General features: G+C 38.6%; 1 protein-coding gene across 3 annotated transcripts in view; it reads right to left on the bottom strand.

Annotated features, from left to right (window-relative positions):
- The window catches only part of Eip78C (Ecdysone-induced protein 78C), a 398272-nt gene that overhangs the window by 48479 nt on the left and 328329 nt on the right, over window positions 1–21464 (bottom strand). For all 3 annotated transcript variants that reach the window (XM_083126570.1, XM_083126569.1, XM_083126568.1), the window contains one exon: window positions 164–288. In XM_083126570.1, the coding sequence (XP_082982696.1) occupies window positions 164–288 (125 nt within the window). The remainder of the gene's footprint in view (window positions 1–163; window positions 289–21464) is intronic.

Below are 21464 nucleotides of genomic sequence, written 5' to 3'. Positions count from 1 at the left end.
CGGTCCTTGAATTGTATACAACACGCCAGTTCGTTGTGTAATGCGATTTGCATGACCGCAAGGGATAAAGCTCAATTTTGTTGTTAACTCACTTGTGCCTGTGACTGTACAGCAAATCAGTGTACGACCTACTATTAGACTAAAAATGTGAATGGTTACTCACCTTACACCCCTCACACGACGTGACTCCGTAATGGTACCCTGATGCTTTGTCGCCACACACTTTGCAAGGAACGAACGATTTTGCGGGAGTATTGCTGTTCGAGTCGGCAGCAGCGTAGTGTTGCTCTGAAACGAAAGGAAAAGAAATCCATTAATATAGCAGGAAGAGATCCTCACAACAGCGTAACATACACAGAGAAAAGGAGAGATTATTTACTACATTTCAAATAAATACTATTATTTTACATTGCTGTTGCCGTTAAAGAGTCTTGAATGGTTTAATAATTAATATAGCCTAACAGGTGCTTCGTAGTAATTCATAACCCAGTATATATTTCTCAATTCCAGTTAGCTGATTTTCTTCATAACCTCAGCAACTGCTTCAGAAATTGTTCGGAAAATGAATTATTGTTCTTGCTTTACATAAGTGAAAACAATTATTTTATAAAAAAAATTGAAAAAACTATGACATTCTGAGATAATTTGCAAAATTTAAAAATAAAATCCTCATTTAGCATAATATTAAATACATTAAAATTGATCAGAAAATTGTTTTATTAAGTAACTTAATAATACTCCTACCAATAATAGCGACAACTATTTTACTATTCTTGAGCTGCTGAATACCGAACTACTCCTATTACCACAGCCGTGAGTAGATTGGTATCTAGATCATGTAAAAGATTAGGCCAATCCACATAACTTGCAGTAGAATCAATGCAGTACTGGTGCGATATTTCATTTCACCAAATTTCACATTTGTGGTTTGAACTGTTTCTTAGATAGCGAAAGGTTAAACTGATTTCGATTATTTAATGGTATTTTTCAAGTTATATCTAATATACTGTACATACTCGAAAGCAAATACAATTGATACAAGATTTTGTGCAACAATTATTTTATCTTCCTGAATAGTAAATTAGAAGATTTGTTTATCAGTAAGATATGAAAGCCTGGTTATCGTACTGTATCTTGTGGTTAGTATATAATGACAAAACGGCGCTGGAAATCAAACATCCCGTTCCTGTTGCATTGTAAGTAATTATTACGGTAATCCAAAGTGAAGAGAAGGTTGACGACAACAGTGCTCATGCCTGCTGGGTATGGATGGTGCTTCCATCTGTCGGTATAAAAATCAACCATATGACTACACAGATTTTTCTCTTTCCGTCTGCTTATCATTTCTGAAAGATTGAATGTATCGATCCGAGATTTGCACTACCACCTCCTCTCAGTTTGAAGAATTTTAAGACTACTACAGAAATAACAGATGGTTCATATTTCGTTTTAGGCGGAAACACGGAATTTGAGATTACGCATAGTAATGTTTATTTTTAATGATTTCTTAATAAGAGAAGTGCATTTTCCAACTAGAGTAGCCTACTATCACGAATATGGTAAGTTACAATCAAAAAGCGAAATATATTCTTGAACACAAAAAGTTGCAGTTCCTTTGCCGATATAACATCCCCCCCCCCCCCGACTCTGGCTCTAGATTATCCTGCAAGTTATGCAAAATTCCTGTGGTCGTTATTGTATCTGCAGCTAAATGTGGGAATGAAATCACACCTTTTTTTAAAAAAGGAATAAACATTTTGAAACTTTATATTATAAGCTTCTCAGTGTCCCTTACTGAGGTGGGAATTTTTTATTTGTGTAATAAGTGGATTGTTTATAAATCAAATTTCAGATTTCATTCGCCATAAGAACAACGAGGACCAGTCATTTTATATTCTGAATTTGAACCCTACTCCGTGGCTGAGCGGATGAAGGGGACAACTTTCGATCTCGCCTCCGAAGTTCCGGGTTCGAGTCATTGTTAGAGTCCCTTCATCGGTTTCATCTAATCTTCTCGTCGAGATTAGCCAAAAGCGAAAAGAAAATTCGACGTAAAATAATAAAACATATGAATCATTCTGTTTTGTGTCAAAATCTTTAGTTGTTTCTTTTATTTACCGCAAATAAGTTCCACTATGATTATTTTTAGATGCTTTAATGATTTTGAGAATTATATAAATTCTTCCTGTGAAGAATGCGAATAGTGTCAATCTTGAATAAGTGGCGTGCTTAAGGGTGGTTGTCGGGCTCTGCACAATTTAAAAAAAAAATAATTAAACGTCCTCGGAAGATAATCGTAAATACACCATTCCCTTAAAGTTTTACAATAGCGTCAGAAAACCAATTCACAAATGTACAGTTAATGATCTACCAAATATGAGTAAATAACTCGTAAATGTAATTTCATAGATTTTTTTAAATAAAAATAAAAATAACTAGGCTGAGCCATCAATAACCATATCGATACTGTAAAATTGTAACAATTAATAGTTGTCCAAAATATTGATTAACATCAGTGGTTGAGTATTCCACAAGAATCAATTTACCAGAGGTATGATTTAAAATATTCAAAAATTACATCAGAATATAAAAATATATGTTATCTAATCACAAAATACAGTTTTTCAACATATTGGAACAAAATTAATGGAAACTTCGAATTTTGCATAACTTCCAGGATAATTAGGCTCGGCGAAAGTGTCGCGCGTTATTTTTGCGGACCCTGCGAATGAACAAAACGGCAAAGTATCGGTCGGTATAGGCAAATAAAATCCAACCGATACTTTCCGATACCGGTACCACTCATATAGACCGATATATACATCGTCATCGATATCAGATCAGCCCTAGAAATAACCATTTTTCTTTTGTTTTACTATCTCAAACGCCCTAAAAATAACAATTTTATTTTTGATTTACTATCTCAAACTGACTGAGATATTACATGTGGCTTATTGTTAGAGCCAATTTGTCGACCAATCAGAGCACGCGGTACAGATATCGATTATCGAACAAAGCATCGAGCAGTGAAGAGAAAACGACGCTATAAAGAATAAATATGTGGTTGTGAGCAGAAAAGGCATGTGAACGATAATACGTAAAATGAAATGCAATAGTAGAAGGATTTAATAACGTGGCTCTGCCAGTCTCCCTCCCACAATCCTACCTAGAGGTGTGAAGATCTTCAACCCGTAATGGGGTGACGTGGGGTCAGCACGTCGAACCCTCGGCCGTTATAGGAGATATCCACGACCGGGTTACATCACTCACTTGTAGCTCCCCAATGTCCTCACGATGGTGAATTGCCACCGGTCCTATACACAGGCCGAGAACCCAGGCGGACTCGAACCCATGCCGTTCCGCAGTCGGAGCTCGAAGCACAGCCCCTTAGAGCGCGGAGGAGGACAACGATTATGTATAACAAGAGAGAACAGAAGTAGGCAACTATATATAAGAACATAATAATATAACAATAAAATATAATATTTTTGCGTCGTCGATCTCAAAATTGTATTTTAGCTTAGCGAAATGAAAAAAAAAACTACATGCATGTTGAAATTATGTATACTTTATCTTTTGCGAAAATATTTTGCAATACTAAGAAGTGCAACACATTGCTTTCGACTATACGACACTGCAAACCTACTTTTTGCCGTACATACTGCCATCTTTCGGTAAAGAGTGAATTCTCTTGTCATATTTTTTTTTCTGTGATCTTGTACGCGGGAAATTTTAGACCTTTGAAGATTTCGAATAAGAACCTTGCTCAACAACTTTCAATTCTCGACTCTGTCGTGTCTTGAAATCTGTTTCAATGTCAATTGAACTGTGTACGGACAACTTAACAATAAACGACTGCAAGATACGATGCGACGACGAAACGGAAATGTATGGGATAAACCAGTGGAGGGGAAATAACTTTTGATGAACAGGTAACAAACGACGTTAGAAAACGCATGCCGGAAATGCACAAAAAGCTTCCTGACAGCTTGTATTCACATAATCCCACACGCATTATCATTACAGACGTACAACAGCGTAACAGGCATGGCCGTTTTACAGTACATGGCATGATATGCAATTAACTAAAGGTTTCTGAATGAAGCACAGGAAGGTAATGGAAAATGATTTATAGGCATAGAGTCACACAACAATGTGGATGAATAACATTATTAATTTAAAAAATGTTGGTAGATTTACTTTCAACTAAGTGACAAATTACGAAGCGTGATGCAATTTGTATAAATTTTACAATGCGGCCCATACCTTGATGTAGACAGGGGCAGGGGTGGGCACCAACCCTCCAAGAAATTGAATATTTTCAGAAGGCACAAATAAGTATTGTAACAACTAGGGTGGGGAATGGGATATTTATGATATAGCTACAGAGCTCACTCCATATTTCCTCCACCCAGGGGCGTATTTAAATAGGGGATATCAGGCTTGATTTTCCTCTCTCGAAAAGCCACAAGAAATAATTCACTTCTCGCATCGCGAAGTTTTGCAAATGTTCTAAAGTCAGGGTAGTATTTGTAAAAGGGGGATGAGGTAGAATACCCCCTCTGGCTGCATTTTTTTTAGCCATGTGCGTACACTACATATAAAATCCCTATGCAACAAAAGAAATTGCCGGTAATTCCCCTCCCTACAGGAAATTATTGAAACAGTTCACTGACAACTGCAATGCAATCGCAGAGTGTAAGGATTAACATACTAATTGACCCAATTTCAGAAAGAATTGAATAATACATATGGAGTGGCAGATGAGCATTCAGAGTTCCAGCAGAAGCAAATCGAAGCCATGGCTATGACGTACGTGTCCGAAATTACCGAAAACCAACAAAAGCGCGCGTTTTAGAATATTATACGATTTGAAATATTATATTGGCGTAAATACCATATTCCCCTACGTCTCCGGTACGAGCATCGTAATGGTCAGATGTTACGGTATAAATGTAATATTTGTATACATTTCATACAAACACATGTCGGAGTGCCGTGCCCGGGATGGGTTGTGGAGGGATATATCTCCCCCACTGGCGGAGTCCTCACATTGGGGAGGGCGTGGGGTGATGCTTTACTCCCCAGTTAAGAAAATTCTCATAAAGCATCATATATTAGAGACCGCTAAATATGCTGTCTTTCATGGCACCCCTCGTCTATATTTTCACGCTACAATTTAACCATTATGATGGCTATTCAGATTTCTCAGGGGGGGGGGGAGGCACCTTGTATATCATATTAACATCAGTTATTTGACGGGAAATATCAGAATATCCCCAACCTTGAGAGGATTTCTCTCAATGCTTTCAATGTCGCTTCTTACGTCGCTCGTTAGAAGGGAAAAGGTGGCGACGACACCTAGCAAGGAAGGCAGTGTTGCCAAGTAAGTACCCTGTCGGTCAGCAGTCGCATTCCGCACCGAAGGAGAAAACAATGGTTCGTGTTGCGGTCTCCAGGTCAAGATTTCATACGCAAGGCTCGCGCTCAACTTTTGCTTATCCCCCCCTCCCCCTCGCACTTCCCGTAGTAGCGAGGACTGTGACACGCATCGGAAGACTAGCACTTTTACAGAACGGAAATTAACAAATTAACATTCTGAAGAAATTAAAAGTTTCGCAGTTATTACCAGATATATATATATATATATATATATATATATATATCAGTGGCGTATACTGAGTCCTAGATCTGGGCTATCTCACAATGTCACGTGGTCGTAAGCTATGAATAGAAATAAATTTACCAACTCCTAAGAAATCAGGTTGCCAACTCCAGAATTAGCATCATCATCTCACTGATATGAATGATATTATTTACAATTTCTGATCGATTTCTATCCAGTATTTTATTCTCTAGACTTCAGGCTTCGCAGATAGTCTAGCTAGCCTAGAATATACGCTCCTGATATATATATATATATATATATATATATATATATATATATATATATATATATATATATAAAACAGTGTAAACGTCTGACATGTAAAGTGATAAAATAATAAAATCATTGGCGGCGCACTTTTTGTCCCCGCACTAAGTCTTGTCTAACAAGAATAAGTAAATTGTCCTTGTACCCCACTAGGATTGGTACCCAGTCGCTGGTACTGGATAAAATCATGTCACTCCGACGGAGGTGCTCACTCAAGCCTTTCGTCAAGGGGTTGCATTTTTAATTTATTTATTTTTGCATAGCAACTAGTGCTAAAAAATTGCTAGGCTTTGGGCTTGGCCTACGAGCACTTATCACTTCTAGGACATGGCCTCTCTTCAAGGATTATCATTGGAGGAGTGCCGTGCACAGGATTTTCGTAAAGAGAGTGATATGACAGTAAGGGAGTTATTTATGTTTTCTTTTAGAAGCAAGTTTGGCAGTGTCCTACATTTGACCTCTCTTTAGAACTGCCGAGCCTGAGGATAGTTATGGCCTCAACAACCCTTCCTTGGGAACGACAATGTTTTGGAGTATCAAATCTCATTTTTTAAAAAAACTGTAGAGTCCTCCTCTGTACGTATAGTCCTCCAGGCCCCCCAGATGGCGTTGTGGTGACGCTGTAGCCTTGTAATAAAGAGGTCCAATAGGGTGACTGATTGGCAAGCGGGAAACGCAGCCTCTAAACAAACGGGTCTCCTGGAGTAACCGAGGGGTTTAAAACTTGAAGGGGTTTGGTACTGACCTCAGGATCTCCATGTGACACGCTCTCGAGATGGTATTATGAACAGTAGGCTGAAGAAACGAACAAAAAAATAAACATCTAATATAAACATGCACCGTGGACACTTGCTAAATTTACAAGGTACACCCTAACTAACCAAATCGAATAAAACGGGAAAAAAATTGAAAAAAATAACATTAAATCTTAGGCTGAATTCGAAATCACACCACTTCCAGTGACATGCTCTCCCAGCATGGCTGAGATCGATAACGTGTGAGGCTCCACCTCCACCAAGGGTGTCAGGGGATATCTTGACCCCCTCCCACCGAGATATCTGGAAATATCAGTTTGGGAAAGTTGGGGGAATGTTACATGGATCAACATTGAGAAAATGCAGTGGGTGGAGGGATGTCTATGCAAATTATACAAGTGGGGGATGCTTTTTAAGATTTTTTTTAACTGGGGAGTATAGCGTCACCCACTCATCGCTACTGCTCCCTGAGAAAGACTACTAAGGGCGGCATTTACTTCCGCCTCTTCCCATGTGTCTTTTATAGTACGGTGCAATGCGGTATCCCCAGTTTATTGTATTCCAGCTAATTTCAGTATTGACTTCAGATCTCGCAACCGAGGTTCTCGGGTTCGAGTCTCGACCTGGCCTGGATGTTCTTCGCGAATGTTCCTTCATCTAATCATCACACCCTCACCGTCGCTATTAGCCAAATGCGACGTAAAATAACAAAAATTAACAAACAAAAATACATACACCTGACGCGATCAGGGGTGAAAATCAACACAGAACAGTTGCGAATACGAGAAATGTATTTTATGCATTTTCCAAAACCTTCTCCATTGGCTTAGCACCGCCACTTGTTAAAAAGCCCGATTTCAAGGCCACGTGTGAGCGAGATGGAGAGTTCGTTGACCTCCACAACAACTTCCCTCCCTCCTGCGTGCGTGTGCGTGTGTTGCGTATGTAGACCAACAGCGAAGCAAGTGTAAAACCTTACATCCTTCAAAGAAAGAATTCCATTTTTTTCTTTCTTTCGCCGCCTCTAGATTTCCACCCGTAAAGAAGTACGAGAAAAAGAGTGGAGGGGGGGGGAATTGCCCCTCTCTCCCTCTCGTCTCCTTTTAGTACGCCATGTGTAACTTCCCAGTCATAAATTTTTTGCCTTGGTTTTCGGATTGTTTTCGACTACGCTTACTTGAATCATTACATCTTGGGTTTACAAGAATAACTAAGCAGGATCCCGTTATGTCTGCAGGCAATCCTTTCATCGTGACAGGACATAGGTATTCCAGCAGCAGGGTTGCCAACTGCTGGTGACAAATACCCATATCCCATGCAGGGTGAACATTTTTGATGCTTGCTTTTTTTCTCTTTCTAACGACCTGTTCCGTTAAACTCCCGATGGTGCTTTTTTTTAACTTCTATATTTAGAAAAAAATACTAATTCGGAATCCAGGGATTCCATCATATTAGCATTACGTTAAAGAAACGATTAATGCAACATCTGGAGACAGTGGCGCACAAGTGATATTTATTTTAGGGGAGAATGTCGCCCAGCTATTCTTTGTCGTGCACGCACAGCCAGAGGGCCAGGGCAGCCTGAAATGTGAACCAAATTAAAATGCAGAAGAAGTAAACTCTGTTCGTGATAAAAAAAAAAACGAGACTAATTCACAAATATTAAAGTATTTTCTCAAAGCTACTCTTATCGCATTGAAACAAAAAAACATCAGAAAGTTAAAATTATAGTGTAAGGAAAGAGTGTGGAGAACCATGAGACAAGTTTCAAAATAGGTTAACCCTCCTGCAAGGGACTATTACAATCATATCAATATTTTCGCAGCACTAAATGAATACTGTCATCAAATTTGAACCCCCTCCCAAACAAAAAGTTCTACTCAGCGACTTCGGCAAAGAATTTCATTCGAGACTGAAAGGTAGACGAAGTAGAAATATCAGGTGATCAACTCTATCTTTCTCTGTTACTGGTTTCTATTTCCCTATTTGTATCATTTCCTCTTACATGCTTCCTTTTCCTCTCTTCTTTCTTCTCACTCCTGCTTTCAACCCCCATTTCTCCCTAATCTGTATCTTTTTCTCTTCCCCGTTGCTTTCTTTTCTCTATGTGTCTTAATTTTCTCTTTCCGTTTGTTTCTTTTTTCTCATATGTTCCCTTCTCTCTCTTTCGTTTTGTCCCATTTCTTTATTTAGTTTTCTTTTCTCTCTCTTTCCACTGTGTTCTTTTCCCTTCTCTTACTTTGCATTTTCCTCTTCCTAACATTCTTTTTCTCTCTAGTTCTGCTCTTAATAATACACCGTGTCCCAAAAGGTAGTTTACAACTTTGATGTCAGACAGCACAACTTGTAATTGACAGAGGAATATACTTTGTTGATGGAGATTCACCAATGCCTAAAGTTTTTTTTGTCAGGTATTGAATAAGATTGTGCACCACCACACTGGGCCGTAGACGTGAGAGATGTCCTGGATAGTATATTTCCAGCACGTTGGATTTGAAGAGATGATCCGTTTGCCTGGCCTCGTAGATCCCCTGACATTACTCCGCTGGACTTCCTTTTGTGGGGCTATGTCAAATACAGTGTACAGCACTCCCGTAATTGATCCTGATGATTTGAAGGCCAGAATAACATATGCCAGTGCCACAGTTGTCAGGGAATGCTAGAGAGGGTATGGACAGAGTTGGAATTTCGATTAGATGTTGTACGCGCCACCAGAGGTGCCCATATCGAAGTTGACTAACACACAACAAAACTTCATGTGTTGGTACGTAAATAAAATTGGGCATGGTATGTTTCCTTATGTCAATTGCAAGTTGTGCTGTATGACATCAAAGTTGTAAAGTACCTTTAGGGACACCCTGTATATCCTTCGTTATTTAGCTTCACCTTCTGTCACTCTTGTCTAATCGCGACGATGAGGATAAATGGTCACGAGACGGACAGGAATTAACAGGTCCCACAGAGGTGTACACGGACTGTGATTCCAGGCGCCAGAGCCTCGCAAGTCTGCAACAATGCAAAGTTAAATGAGTTAGTTTTGGAAGAAAAATCTAGATCAAAGACAAGGATCTTTACAGTATTTTTTTTCTGGTTATACATTTTGTGGTAACCGTCATGGTAGGCTTTTCGACCGATTTTCACAGGAATAAAAAAAGTCTGAACTACGTTTACTGCATAACCCCGCCAAGGGTACTAGTCAGTACCTGATACTCGCGTGTACGTAGTTCACTGGTTATTTTTGAGCGAAATGTTTGCAGTGGCGGGTCCAGACCTTCTGGTATGGATGGGTCACTGGATGACTGTAAATGATTTCAGTGGGCCATATATTCCAAATAAAATATTTTTTGATGGACACGCTATTATCAAGTCATCAAAGGACCATATTCATCACAATTTACCCAATTTCATTCTTATATCACGGAAATTTGCCTATTTCAGTTTGATATGGTGGGCCCACTAAGTCTCACCCTTGGCGTCGCTCCTGACTGAGCGACCAATGAGGTTACACGAAATGTTATATTTGTATTTCTCATGGTCTCCTAAATAAGTCAAGATTACCTTGGATCAGATTGTTATCTTACTGGTCTCTCCGCTCTGCCAAATTTTGTTGATTTGTAGCTTTCATTTTTTTTTCTGAGATAGCAAGAGTCATTGTATAATGTCGATTGCTATTTTCTGTTTTTTCAGGCACTGTTCGATATTTGAGGTCCCGTTTCTACATACTTCTCCAGGCCAGTCGAGATGTTTGGAGGATATGAGTCAGCTACAGAATAAACACAAACACTGTACCCTGGTCGGAACAAGAACTGAAGACTTCTGGTCACGCACAGCACAAAATAACAACGGCATAGATTCTGAATATCGTAGTCTTCTCAAAGCTAACACGAAAAAAAACTTGCACAAAATCCACACAGAGGTCAAAATGTCTACATTCGATTTGTGTCCCTTTCGAAGCGTTTGACTGCCTTCTATGGGGTAACCGAATTGTTTAATGCAACATATGCTCTGCTTATATAACACAATTGCATTATCTCCTCCTCTTTCTTCTGTATTTTGAACCATTTGTGATTTCCACATCCGCAACGCAAGATCTCAATTATTCATCCACCTTCGCAATTCAAATTCCTATTCAAAGTCATTCACGGTCGATTCTCTGTCTCTTGGAAGTCCAAAACACACCTTCAGTCTTGGAGGACACGAATTAGCAAACAGGAACTTCTTGGATTAATTTATGTAGTAGTATTCAGAAAAATGAAAGTCCTGACTCAGTTAATATAATTGGTGGCGTACCCAAGAAAGGCTGTTGTGAAAGTCGGCACAATAGTTCCAAAGATATTGAAGTTTTCATTGTAGATCTCATTTTGAAAGTACTTGCTATCTGTTCTACGTAGGGTACTTTCATGAACTGCTGTTCCGCGCATCAATTGAGAAAATTAGACGCGATCATTTACAATAAATTAAAATTACATTTTTAACCGTGTCAACTGATGTACCAAAAATGCATGAGCCTAGATTTGATGCGTGTCTAGTTTAAAATGAACAGACGTATTAGCCGCGGCAGTCTCTTTTTTTAGTCTGTTCAGATTTTTTAAACCTAAAACGGGACGTCATTATGTTCCTTTCGGTGATAATGACTTATCAGCATAGAAATATTGCAACAATACACGTTCTCTACTATTCTATGAACTATGGCATTGTTGGGTAGAAATCAACAATGTGCCACATTCCAATTTTCTTAAAATATTGTAGTTTCTTCTGCATTTACCTGGAACTAATGCCCCCACTGAACGAGTGTTTTCGTACATGAGTGGTGTATGAACGCTCTTTCAGAACAAACTTTGAAAGCTACGAGGGTCACTATTTATATTTTGAGCCTTGGCAACACTGATTGAAGTTAGGAGCGATTTGACGTTTGCACGGAATCATCTGGCATTATTGACCATAACGTACTTCAAATGTTTTGTCAATAGCTTGATTTGTGTTGTTTATGTTGCCTTGGAGATTGCGCGACAACAATAAAATGGAATTAACTCGTGAACATTTTCGTGCGATGATTTTTTACGATTTTCGACGTGGATTATCAAGGCAAGAGTGCATTGATCAACTTACTTCCACATTTGGCGATGAAGCCCCATCCTTTGCCACTGTGAAACGCTGGTATAACGAATTTAATCGTGGCCGCCATTCGCTCACCCACGAGATTCGCGAAGGTCGTCCAAAATCAGTTGTTCAAGAAAACATTGATGCTGTGCAAAACCTAATACTGCAAGATCGTCATGTGACATACTGTGAGATTGAGGCAACCATAGACATTAGTTCCACCAGCATATATAAAATATTACATGATCATTTAGCTGTGAGAAAGGTATGTTCTCGATGGATCCCACACAATTTGACAAAAACTCAAAAAGACGCTCGCGTCAATTGGTACAAACAAATTCTCAATAAATACAATCGTGGTGCTTCAAAAGACGTATATAAGATTGTAACAGGTGACGAATCATGGATATATGCATATGAGCCGGAACGTAAACAGCAGTCGCTGTATGGGTGTTTCAAGATGAACCCAATCCAACAAAAGTTGTTCGCGCTCGAAGCACATCGAAACAAATGGTCGCCTGTTTTTTCGGGAAAACTGGTCATGTGGCAAGTGTGCCTTTAGAGGAACGTAGAACGGTCAACTCTGAATGGTACACAACAATTTGTTTGCCAGAGGTCTTCGGTCAAATACGGAAAACAAACAAACGCCGTCGGATCATTCTTCATCAAGACAATGCCAGCTGTCACACATCTCGTCTAACAACCGACATTATGAACAGTCAAAAAATCGAATTGATGGGTCATCCGACGTACAGTCCTGATTTGGCACCCAATGACTTCTTCTTGTTCCCGAATGTCAAGAATAAATTGCGTGGACAACGATTTTCGTCGGCGGAAGACGCCGTTGATGCGTTCAAAAACCATATTATGGAGGTGTCTCAAGAAGATTGGAAAATCTGCTTTGCCAAATGGTTCGAACGAATGCAAAAGTGTATTGACCATAAAGGAGAATATTTCGAAAAACAATAAAGCAGTTTTCAATGCCAAATTCCTGTTTTTTCATTGTTAGGCTCAAAATATAAATAGTGACTCTCGTATATTGATTAATATGGAGAACTTTATAATCATACGTGAGTAAACTTTTACAAAATGTTATTTGAAAAGGATGTACTGAAAAAGATCCATTCATCGCAAAATATCAATAAATGACTTCTAATTAGGACATTCCAGGTGAAAGTTTTCCTTGTCTCAACTTTTGAAACTAAAAGGAAATGTTGTAACTTTATTCTATCTTGTGAATCAACAATCTAGACTTGTCAGTTGGATAAAAATTCAAGTATTACACATTATTAAGTTAGAAGGTAGAAGCTATTTTACATATTGTTAGTGACGCCAAAGAACATATAATTTCTTCTTTAACTGTTTTATTTCTCCTTCAACTCCACTAGTACATTAAAAGGTCAATTGACTTAAATAATTTATTTTTCATGATTTGAAAATTCACAAAACTTAAAATACATTTCTTATTAAGTAAAGAGGCAGTGTTTTACGCAAAACTGTTCACTTAAAACTACGAGGGCTATCCAGAAAGTAACTTACGTTTTGGTGGAGTGGGGCGAGGGGCGGGGCTAACGCTGCCATCTTGGTGTCAGAGCGTGCCCTCGCACTGTACGCATCCAGCTGTGGTAGCGTGCGGTTGTGAAGTGCGGTCAGTGATTAAATGTTTGTTGGCGAAAATCCACAAACCAATTTGAATTCATCGGTAACTTTGTGAGGTGTACGGAAACGACGTAATGAGTGAAGGCGGAGTGAGACAGTGGTGAAATAAGAATGGCCGCACTAAGCGAGAGCTCCGTAATTGTGAAGCAGTTGTTTTCACGAATCTTTGCATTGATTTTTGCCAGCAGTTCATCAATCACAATGCTCGATCGGCCACTTCGCCCTACATCGTGCACATCCTGCGGTCATTTTTTAAACATATTGCACCACTGCCTCACTCAGCCTTCACTCATTACGTCGTTTCCGTACACCTCACAAAGTTGCCGATAAATTTCAATTGATTTGTGGTTTTACGCCAACAAAAATTTAATCACAGACCGTACTTCACAACTCGAGGGATTTTCGATTGGAGCACAAATTTAAAACATTCACAGTGAACACAGGAGAAGCAACACGAACCACATGTTACCACAGCTGGATGCGTACCAGTGTTGCCACAATATGAAGGCACAATTTCCCTTTCCAAGGGGCAAAATTTCCCTTTATGGACCAATTTTTCCCTTCACCTAAGCAAATTGCATAATAATAATAATAATTAGTAGTAGTAGTAGCAGCAGCATTATTAGTGGAGGTGGGAGCAGTAGTAGTACGTAGTAAAGTATTCCGTTAAATTCGTTATTCTTTTGAATAAAAAATATTTTTTTAAAATTTCACATTTCAGTTTCATCCCTTCCTGACCAGATGTCCCAGGTTTGAATCCTAGTCAGGAATCCATTTAATAGTTAATCCTCATCGTTACTATTTATCCAAAGATGCATAAAAGCAACGTACAATTAACTTAAAGGAGCAGAAACAAGTAGGAATAGCAAAATAAATAAACAACATACAAATGTGGATATGAAAATCGAAATTATCATAAACTGTAATAACGTAGTCAGATGACCTTAAAATTTCCCTGCAATTGTGGAATTTTTAATCGAAATTCCCTTTTGCCTTTTGGCTCAAATTTCGGTCCGAATTTCCCTGCAAAAGGCAACACTGATGCGTACTAAGTGAGAGGACGCTCTGACACCAAGATGGCGGCGTTAGCCCCGCCCCTCGACCCACTCCACCAAAACGTAAGTTACTTTTCGGATAGCCCTCGTATTTATAAATCTGGAAAAGAATTTTAAGCGTAGTTGTATTTAATCAACAGTGTTTAGTTTCATAATTCATTGCATAGAAAGTGCAAGAAATATGTTGCTTAACTATCAGTAGAATGGTTAAGAGTTAATGTCAAAAATGTAATCCGCGGAACAATGGAATGCCCCAATTCTAAAGAGCTGATTGGTTGGAGTACAGTGTATATTACCCACCATATTATGTAAGATATTTACACAGTGTTTATTTGTTTATATAATTAGTTTCAAACCATAAGTTCAAATGACGTAATTTGTATTAAAATGTTTACATTTAGCCGTCCTGTTTTATGGTACCGTTTTTCCTTCAGGAAAATTTGGAAAAGTGTCCCGTTTTGTTGTTTTAATCTGGTCACTTTACACAAAAAAAAGAGTTTTGATCATAAAGTGCATATATGTAAATTACGGTTAGATGGAAGAATCTACTTTGAAGGGAGAGAAGCCTAAGAGAAGAATAAGAATGAAGGCAGCTATCGCATTTGCAAGAACTTGTTTCCCCTGCACGTCATCACGTGACGGGCAGCTCTGCTACTTCCTGAACAAGAAAAGAGGTAAACAAAAAAAGAGAACAATTGTTTTGCTTGGAAGTGGAAAGGGAAGAATACTTTCATTAATCCTTGTCTCGTATTATCATATTTATAGTCGTGGCTTGTAACGGATGTGTCAGCGTGTTTCGCAGAGTGCACTCGCTTCCCTTTCTTGCACATTAAAAGTCGCGAGTACAATGCAATAAACGTTTAACTGTACATAAGGATTAACAGCTGCAAGGGGCTTTCGTTGCTGGTTTATGTGACCAGCAAGTGTTGCAAACCTCGATAAATTATAACCACTTTCACGAAAATTATCATCTTGCATCAGAATCGGCTATTTCTTTCACATGTTACTCGGCGATCTGGAAACGGCAGCTTAGGAGGGCGCGGGGGGCACGGCCCCCCTAAAAACCATTTTCCGTGTATCAAGGGATTTATATTTTAATTTTGTTTTAAAAACTTTAAATGATATATTCAGAAAACTGCATACAGATCACAATCGCTTTAAGCTTAATATCTATTGTACTTGTTCGTGCATAAACCAAGTTGAATAATATCTCTCTTGCAAGTATTCCAAAAATGATCAACGCGTTTTTTATTTCATAAAGAATGACACGCGACCCCACACTTAGCTATTCGTATATTGACACATTTTGGGTTCTGTTTGTGAACCAAAAATTTTGCAAACAATCTCATCTCATCTCTGCAACTAATGAATAGCATATCATCGTCTCCCGCGCTGGCGTAGTGGTATCGCCTTATAATTGTAATCAAGGGGTTCCGGGTTTGATTCCAGATGGTGGCACATTGTACATTGGTTCGGATCCCACTTTAAACTGTAGACCCAGTCCCGATTAGCCTATCTGAGCTTATGGTGAACTCAAAGCAAACCAACATAATATATGAAGTCCTTCGACGTCAAAAACGTTCATTTCAACACTAAGGAGTCCAGTAGGTAGGGCGTCAGACTGCCACACGGAGACCCAAATAAATGCAAAAAAATTCATTACATGTATATTCAGGTACAAAAAATGCATTCCAGTATGTCTCTTGATCCATTTTAACACTTCAGTTTCTCTTGATGCATTAAAACTGCATTGAGCGAGAATTAACGGGCGCCAAAATGTTTGGCTACAGCCCGATTGCGCACACTTTTCCGGTTTTATCAGTGGTATCAGATAAACCGTTGACAAGCTGTCACAATGTACAGGATTGCGCACAAAAAAATGAGGCGATGTTGTCAGATGTAAAATGTTCTCAAGCCGTTCTCACTTTTGTTGTGTTTGTGTGTGTGTGTCTGTGGACTTACACGTGTTTTTGCTGGAAGGGTAGCATTATATAGGCGTAGAGGATGAATCTGATTGGTGGACTAGAATGTAATGGTCGGTGTATCTCTGTATTTATACCGAAGGTCACGAGCTTCGATTGACAGAAGTGTCGGTATCTGGTCTTGGTTGTGTTGTGATTGCCTCCTGACGCTGACCTAACCTAATTTGGTATGAAAATTGTATGTTGACTTGCTACATTTACTGGTCAAATTATATTTTTTATTTAATCCTTAAGAGATTTACTATTTTATTTCTAATTTATCTCTTTCTTCTTGACTAAAGAAGAAAAACAGTTTTGCGCACAGACTTTAAAGCTATCAAAGTGACAACGTTCGATCACAATCTGTGCGCAAAACAGATCAGTGAGATTTGTGCGCAATCCTGGATCTAAAGTGTGCGCAATTCGGTTGCAGCGAAAAGTTTTATCCCCGGGAAAAGAACATTATTTTTTATCCATACCAGGGGTGTTTTTATCCCAAAGAAAATAGAATTGAAAGCATATAGTGCATGCTTATGTTACTATGTAACAAACAATTGAAAAAATATTCCTATCCATTAATGGTCCAGTCATCAAAGATTTCCCTCTCGAAAAGTATGCAGCCTTGTGGACTAATGAAGGACCCCATTCTGCAACTGACCAACCTCACAGAGTCGAGACAACAGCACGTCGCTTTCCACTTAAGTTTTCATGGCATAGTGATGAATAGGGAGCGGAAGTTGATGAAATGTCATCTTTTTTATATCTCGGACACGATGCCCATTAAATATACACAATATTACACTTCGTCTAGAAGCCAAAAAAGGTAATTTTAAAGTCATTTTTCGCAATATTCGGTATATTGTTTCGTCATATTTTGTCACTTCTTTCATTTTGGTAATATTCTTGAGTCTTTTCACCAAGGTGAACATAGGGCTCTTTCTTTACACTGCCACAGAGAGACACACCAAACTACATCACCTGGCGAAGATCCGGGAAATTAATGCACTTTACACCAATTCATTCAGTGTATACGACTTTTTCATAAAATTGTTTTAAAATTATTCGGTCGTTTCCATTAGAAATCCTCGTTGCATATTTTAATTGAATGTGCATGTGGTATCATTTGGTGCCTTTTTTTTAAAAGCAAGATTGCATTTTGTTTAATTTCCTTTTCATTTCATTTCTTAACCTGAAACTAACAAATTTAATGGTCATATTTTGCATTTTTACGTCATTTTTTCCATTTCTAGGACATTCTATAGGTCATATACCTATATTTTTTAGGTCATCAACTTCCGCTCCCTAGTGATGAATGATGATATTTTACAGGTATTAGTTTATCGTAACATGCCCCATGGGTACAAGTAGAATCTTGCCTAGCAGTGTTACTCCTCTCAGCGATGACAATCAAAAGACTACCTAGATTACCTGGTTTGTTCATGTTGCTTCAACCTTCATTCACCTTCCCCCAAGGTGAGCTTTGGTCGCTTCCTGTGTAAAAACCTCTTTCTCAACAAAATCTAGAAGCAAGGTCTGGGCAGGATTCTACTCGTACCGATGGGGGTATGTTACGCTATAGTGTTCGTAAGGAACTTACAGGCAGGTTAAATTCAAATTGACAGTTTGAACTTCGCAATAGAAATTTGGTCAAGTTTGTAGTGTTACTAGTTCGATAGCTCTTTTTGTGTACGAGTTTGGGATTACTTAGGATGTATATGTACTAAATGTTTCTAAATTGCGTCAAAATGTTATCAATATTATCATAAGATTTAATGACCAAGGTTAGAACCAAAGTTCTAAAGTAAGATATGCAAATTTGCATTCCCCTCCAGAAATGAAATCACACATACGCCACTGAGTGCCCCCCCAAAGCAAAAAGCTTAATTCGCACAGTGGATGAGAGCATGGGCGTCGCCAGAAATTTTTTCAGCGGGGGCTGGGGTTGGTCAAATGATAAAAAGTTGAATTGTAGAAAAAATAATAAGTGTTATTAGTACCACAGTTATAAATGTTATTATATAATAATAAAAATAAATATTATAAACTAAAAATAAACTTTATTCGAAATACAACGAGGCACTATACCATTGACATTCTGTGGGTTCCTTTCAGCGGAAGAAGAAGGATCTGATGGTACAATAAGCTTCCCACTCCCATCCCTAGGGGTGCCAGGGGTGTCTTACCCCCACAGTATTTCTTTACAGATTGTAGAAAAACAAGAGGTGGTGGAGCCTTGAGGCCCCCTTGAGTAAGCTAGGGCATTTTAACCTGTTTACAATATGTTTAGTTACTGATGATTACCATATCGAGAAAACTTGCGCCCAGTGGCGTACGCAAGGGGAGGGTTACGGGGTTTAACCCCCCCCCCTTGAGCTTTTGAAATATTATGAAAAATGCTGTGGAAAAAATAAAAATGACCAATTTTTCACTGTCAAGGACCTGCGGCAGTACTACTACTAATAATAATATAATAATAATTTGAATTATTATTCCCATGCGGCACGGAGAAAAGCACAGTATTCCAAACACGCGTCTTTAAGATCGAATGCCTTGAAAATAATATATAAGGGCAACTATGATTTTAAAGAGCAAAAAAGTTGTTTTGTATCTCGGCTGCAACAATGTTCAATGATCATGTATTTTTGTGTGTGAACAATGAGCATTAACTAAAGAAAGTTCTTGGTTCGTTGAACTTGGCTGATGTATAGACAATGGCTAGGCCGACAAGAATAGCTCAGTCACCAGTCCGAATTCAAACGACAATAAGCTTAACTATTGTAAAATGTTTTGTTGATAACAACAGTGAGACAATCCAGATAGGAATTATCGGGGATATTTATGCGGCGACAAAGCCGGAAAAACTCCAACCAATTCCGGGAATCGAATCCGGATCTCCCGCATGGTTGTCAGATGTCCTACTGACCAGACACCCGCAGCTTCTTGGATGAGTTCCGTACTTTGATTATTTCAATTTAATTTAATATATTTTCTTGTTTTTATGGATTTTCTTCACACTTAAAATGTCTCATCTCGTTGAGTAGACAATTATTTCGTAAGAAAGAAAAAAATGCTCTAGAATTTGTTAAAAATCGAATTACTAGAAATTAATTTCGTTTTATTGCTTTCATAAATACTATATGTATGTAGATCTCTACTACTTAATAGTAGTAGTGGTATTAGTAGTATTATTAGTAGTAATTCAACTAATCAATTATAAGTATTATTAATTAATTATGAGAATTATTATTTAATTAAAGTGAATGGCTTATTGCAGAAAGGGACCTGAGTCACTTTTGCACAATTCTGAGAAAAACAATGAAAAATCGTATAATATTAATAGTGTAAGAAAGAAATGTTCCGTTGTTGGCTCAAATATTCAACATAATGAATAGTTAATTTTGCAACCCTCAATGCAACCCCCTGCAGTATGCTGCTAGACACAGTGGAGATGAAAAAATTAACTCCGATACCTCAAAAATGTGACTCAGGTCCCTTTCTGCAATAAGCCATTCAAGTATAATAAAACAATGGTAATGTGAATTTGGAGAAAGTTTTAGATATAACCCCCCCCCCCTTGATGAAATCCTGCGTACGCTACTGCTTGCGCCTTGTGTTGAAAATGTATTGTGATGTTTGAAGTGGTAGAATTTAATTCCTAATTTGTGCTTTCTATTATTATTATTATTATTATTACTATTTAAATGTGGAGACTCGATCCACCAAACGAGTGAATACCAGCACAACTATTTTCCATTATTTCTTTTGCATTTTATGCAGTTAGCATCTAAAATGCATTTTGATATTAACTTTTGCACGTCTCGTTCAAGCAAAGGCTTTAAATGTTAAGGAGAATTTTTTTCATAAAGTTTGTTGTGTGACCTCTCACCTACAACTGATATTATTAGAATTTTGAAAACAGTGGAACCATTTGTTCTTTGGATGATATGGTAGAATATAACCTCGTTCCTGTATTTTTCACTAAATGTTTTCGATCCAATGCATTTTTACTTTGATTATTCTGTTCGAATACTAACTAAATGAACTTTATTTCTGTTCTTAACAATAAGAGTAACGAACGTTCGGCTTTCTTGTATATTTAAATGAACGATGTCAATTTCCAAGGGGGGGGTCCACCGACCCGTTCGACATCCCCTCCCGACGCCCATGGATCAAAGACGAGGCCAAGTAATCAACTTGACACATTCTTGTTTTCTGTTGATTCTGTCTACAACCAAATACTGAGAAAAAAAAACGACACGGTATTTCCACAAGAATTCTTTCCCCTGTAACTCTTGCCGCACAAGAGTCGCTTTCTGTGTCACACAAGCCTCCCCTCCCACCACCGTTTTTTCTCTCTCCCAGAGATCTACAGTTATCGTTGTACCGTTATGTAATCTTGGCTTTTCCGCAAACGCCAGTTGCAAGTTCTTGCCTCGGAGAGAAACGTAAGGGGAAGGGGGGAGGAGAACCATTCAAATTACTCGCATGCACATGAACATAAGGTCCCCCTCCCTTTTTTGGCTTCCTCCCCTCATAACGGTTCCTAAACTCTCGTATGTTCTTTTTCTTCGCTTTTCTTTCACGTTGCTCTCTCTCTTTTTGATCGACCACACCCACGGGACGGCTAAACCTGCTCAAGACGCTCTGACTATTAAAGGACGAGTCGGTATCCGCGCTCCGAGGATAAAAACAGGACTTCCCGCCAAAGCCCAGCGCTTGCTTGGCCTCCATTTTGCTCTGACGCGTGGGATTCTCGTTACGTCACTTACCCACAGAACAACGCTCCATTCTTCGCTCTCTTCAAGTTCAAGAGGATTCTTCAACTACCTTGAATTTGTTTTAATTTGTTCTGAGACAGGTTCCAGACGGAGTTGGCCGGTATGGTATAGGCTTTCAGAAAATCTATCCATAGAAATATAGGAATTTTACGAAATCCAAGATTTGCTGTATTGTGTATTCAGGGGCGGCGCTAGTAATTTTGCCACCCCCTCACCCACCC

The sequence above is a fragment of the Lepisma saccharinum genome, chromosome 8, assembly GCF_977018435.1.
Source record: "Lepisma saccharinum chromosome 8, izLepSacc3.1, whole genome shotgun sequence".
Taxonomy (NCBI): domain Eukaryota; kingdom Metazoa; phylum Arthropoda; class Insecta; order Zygentoma; family Lepismatidae; genus Lepisma; species Lepisma saccharinum.
Note: the sequence above shows the minus strand (reverse complement) of the source record. Positions and strands in the feature narration are given on the sequence as shown.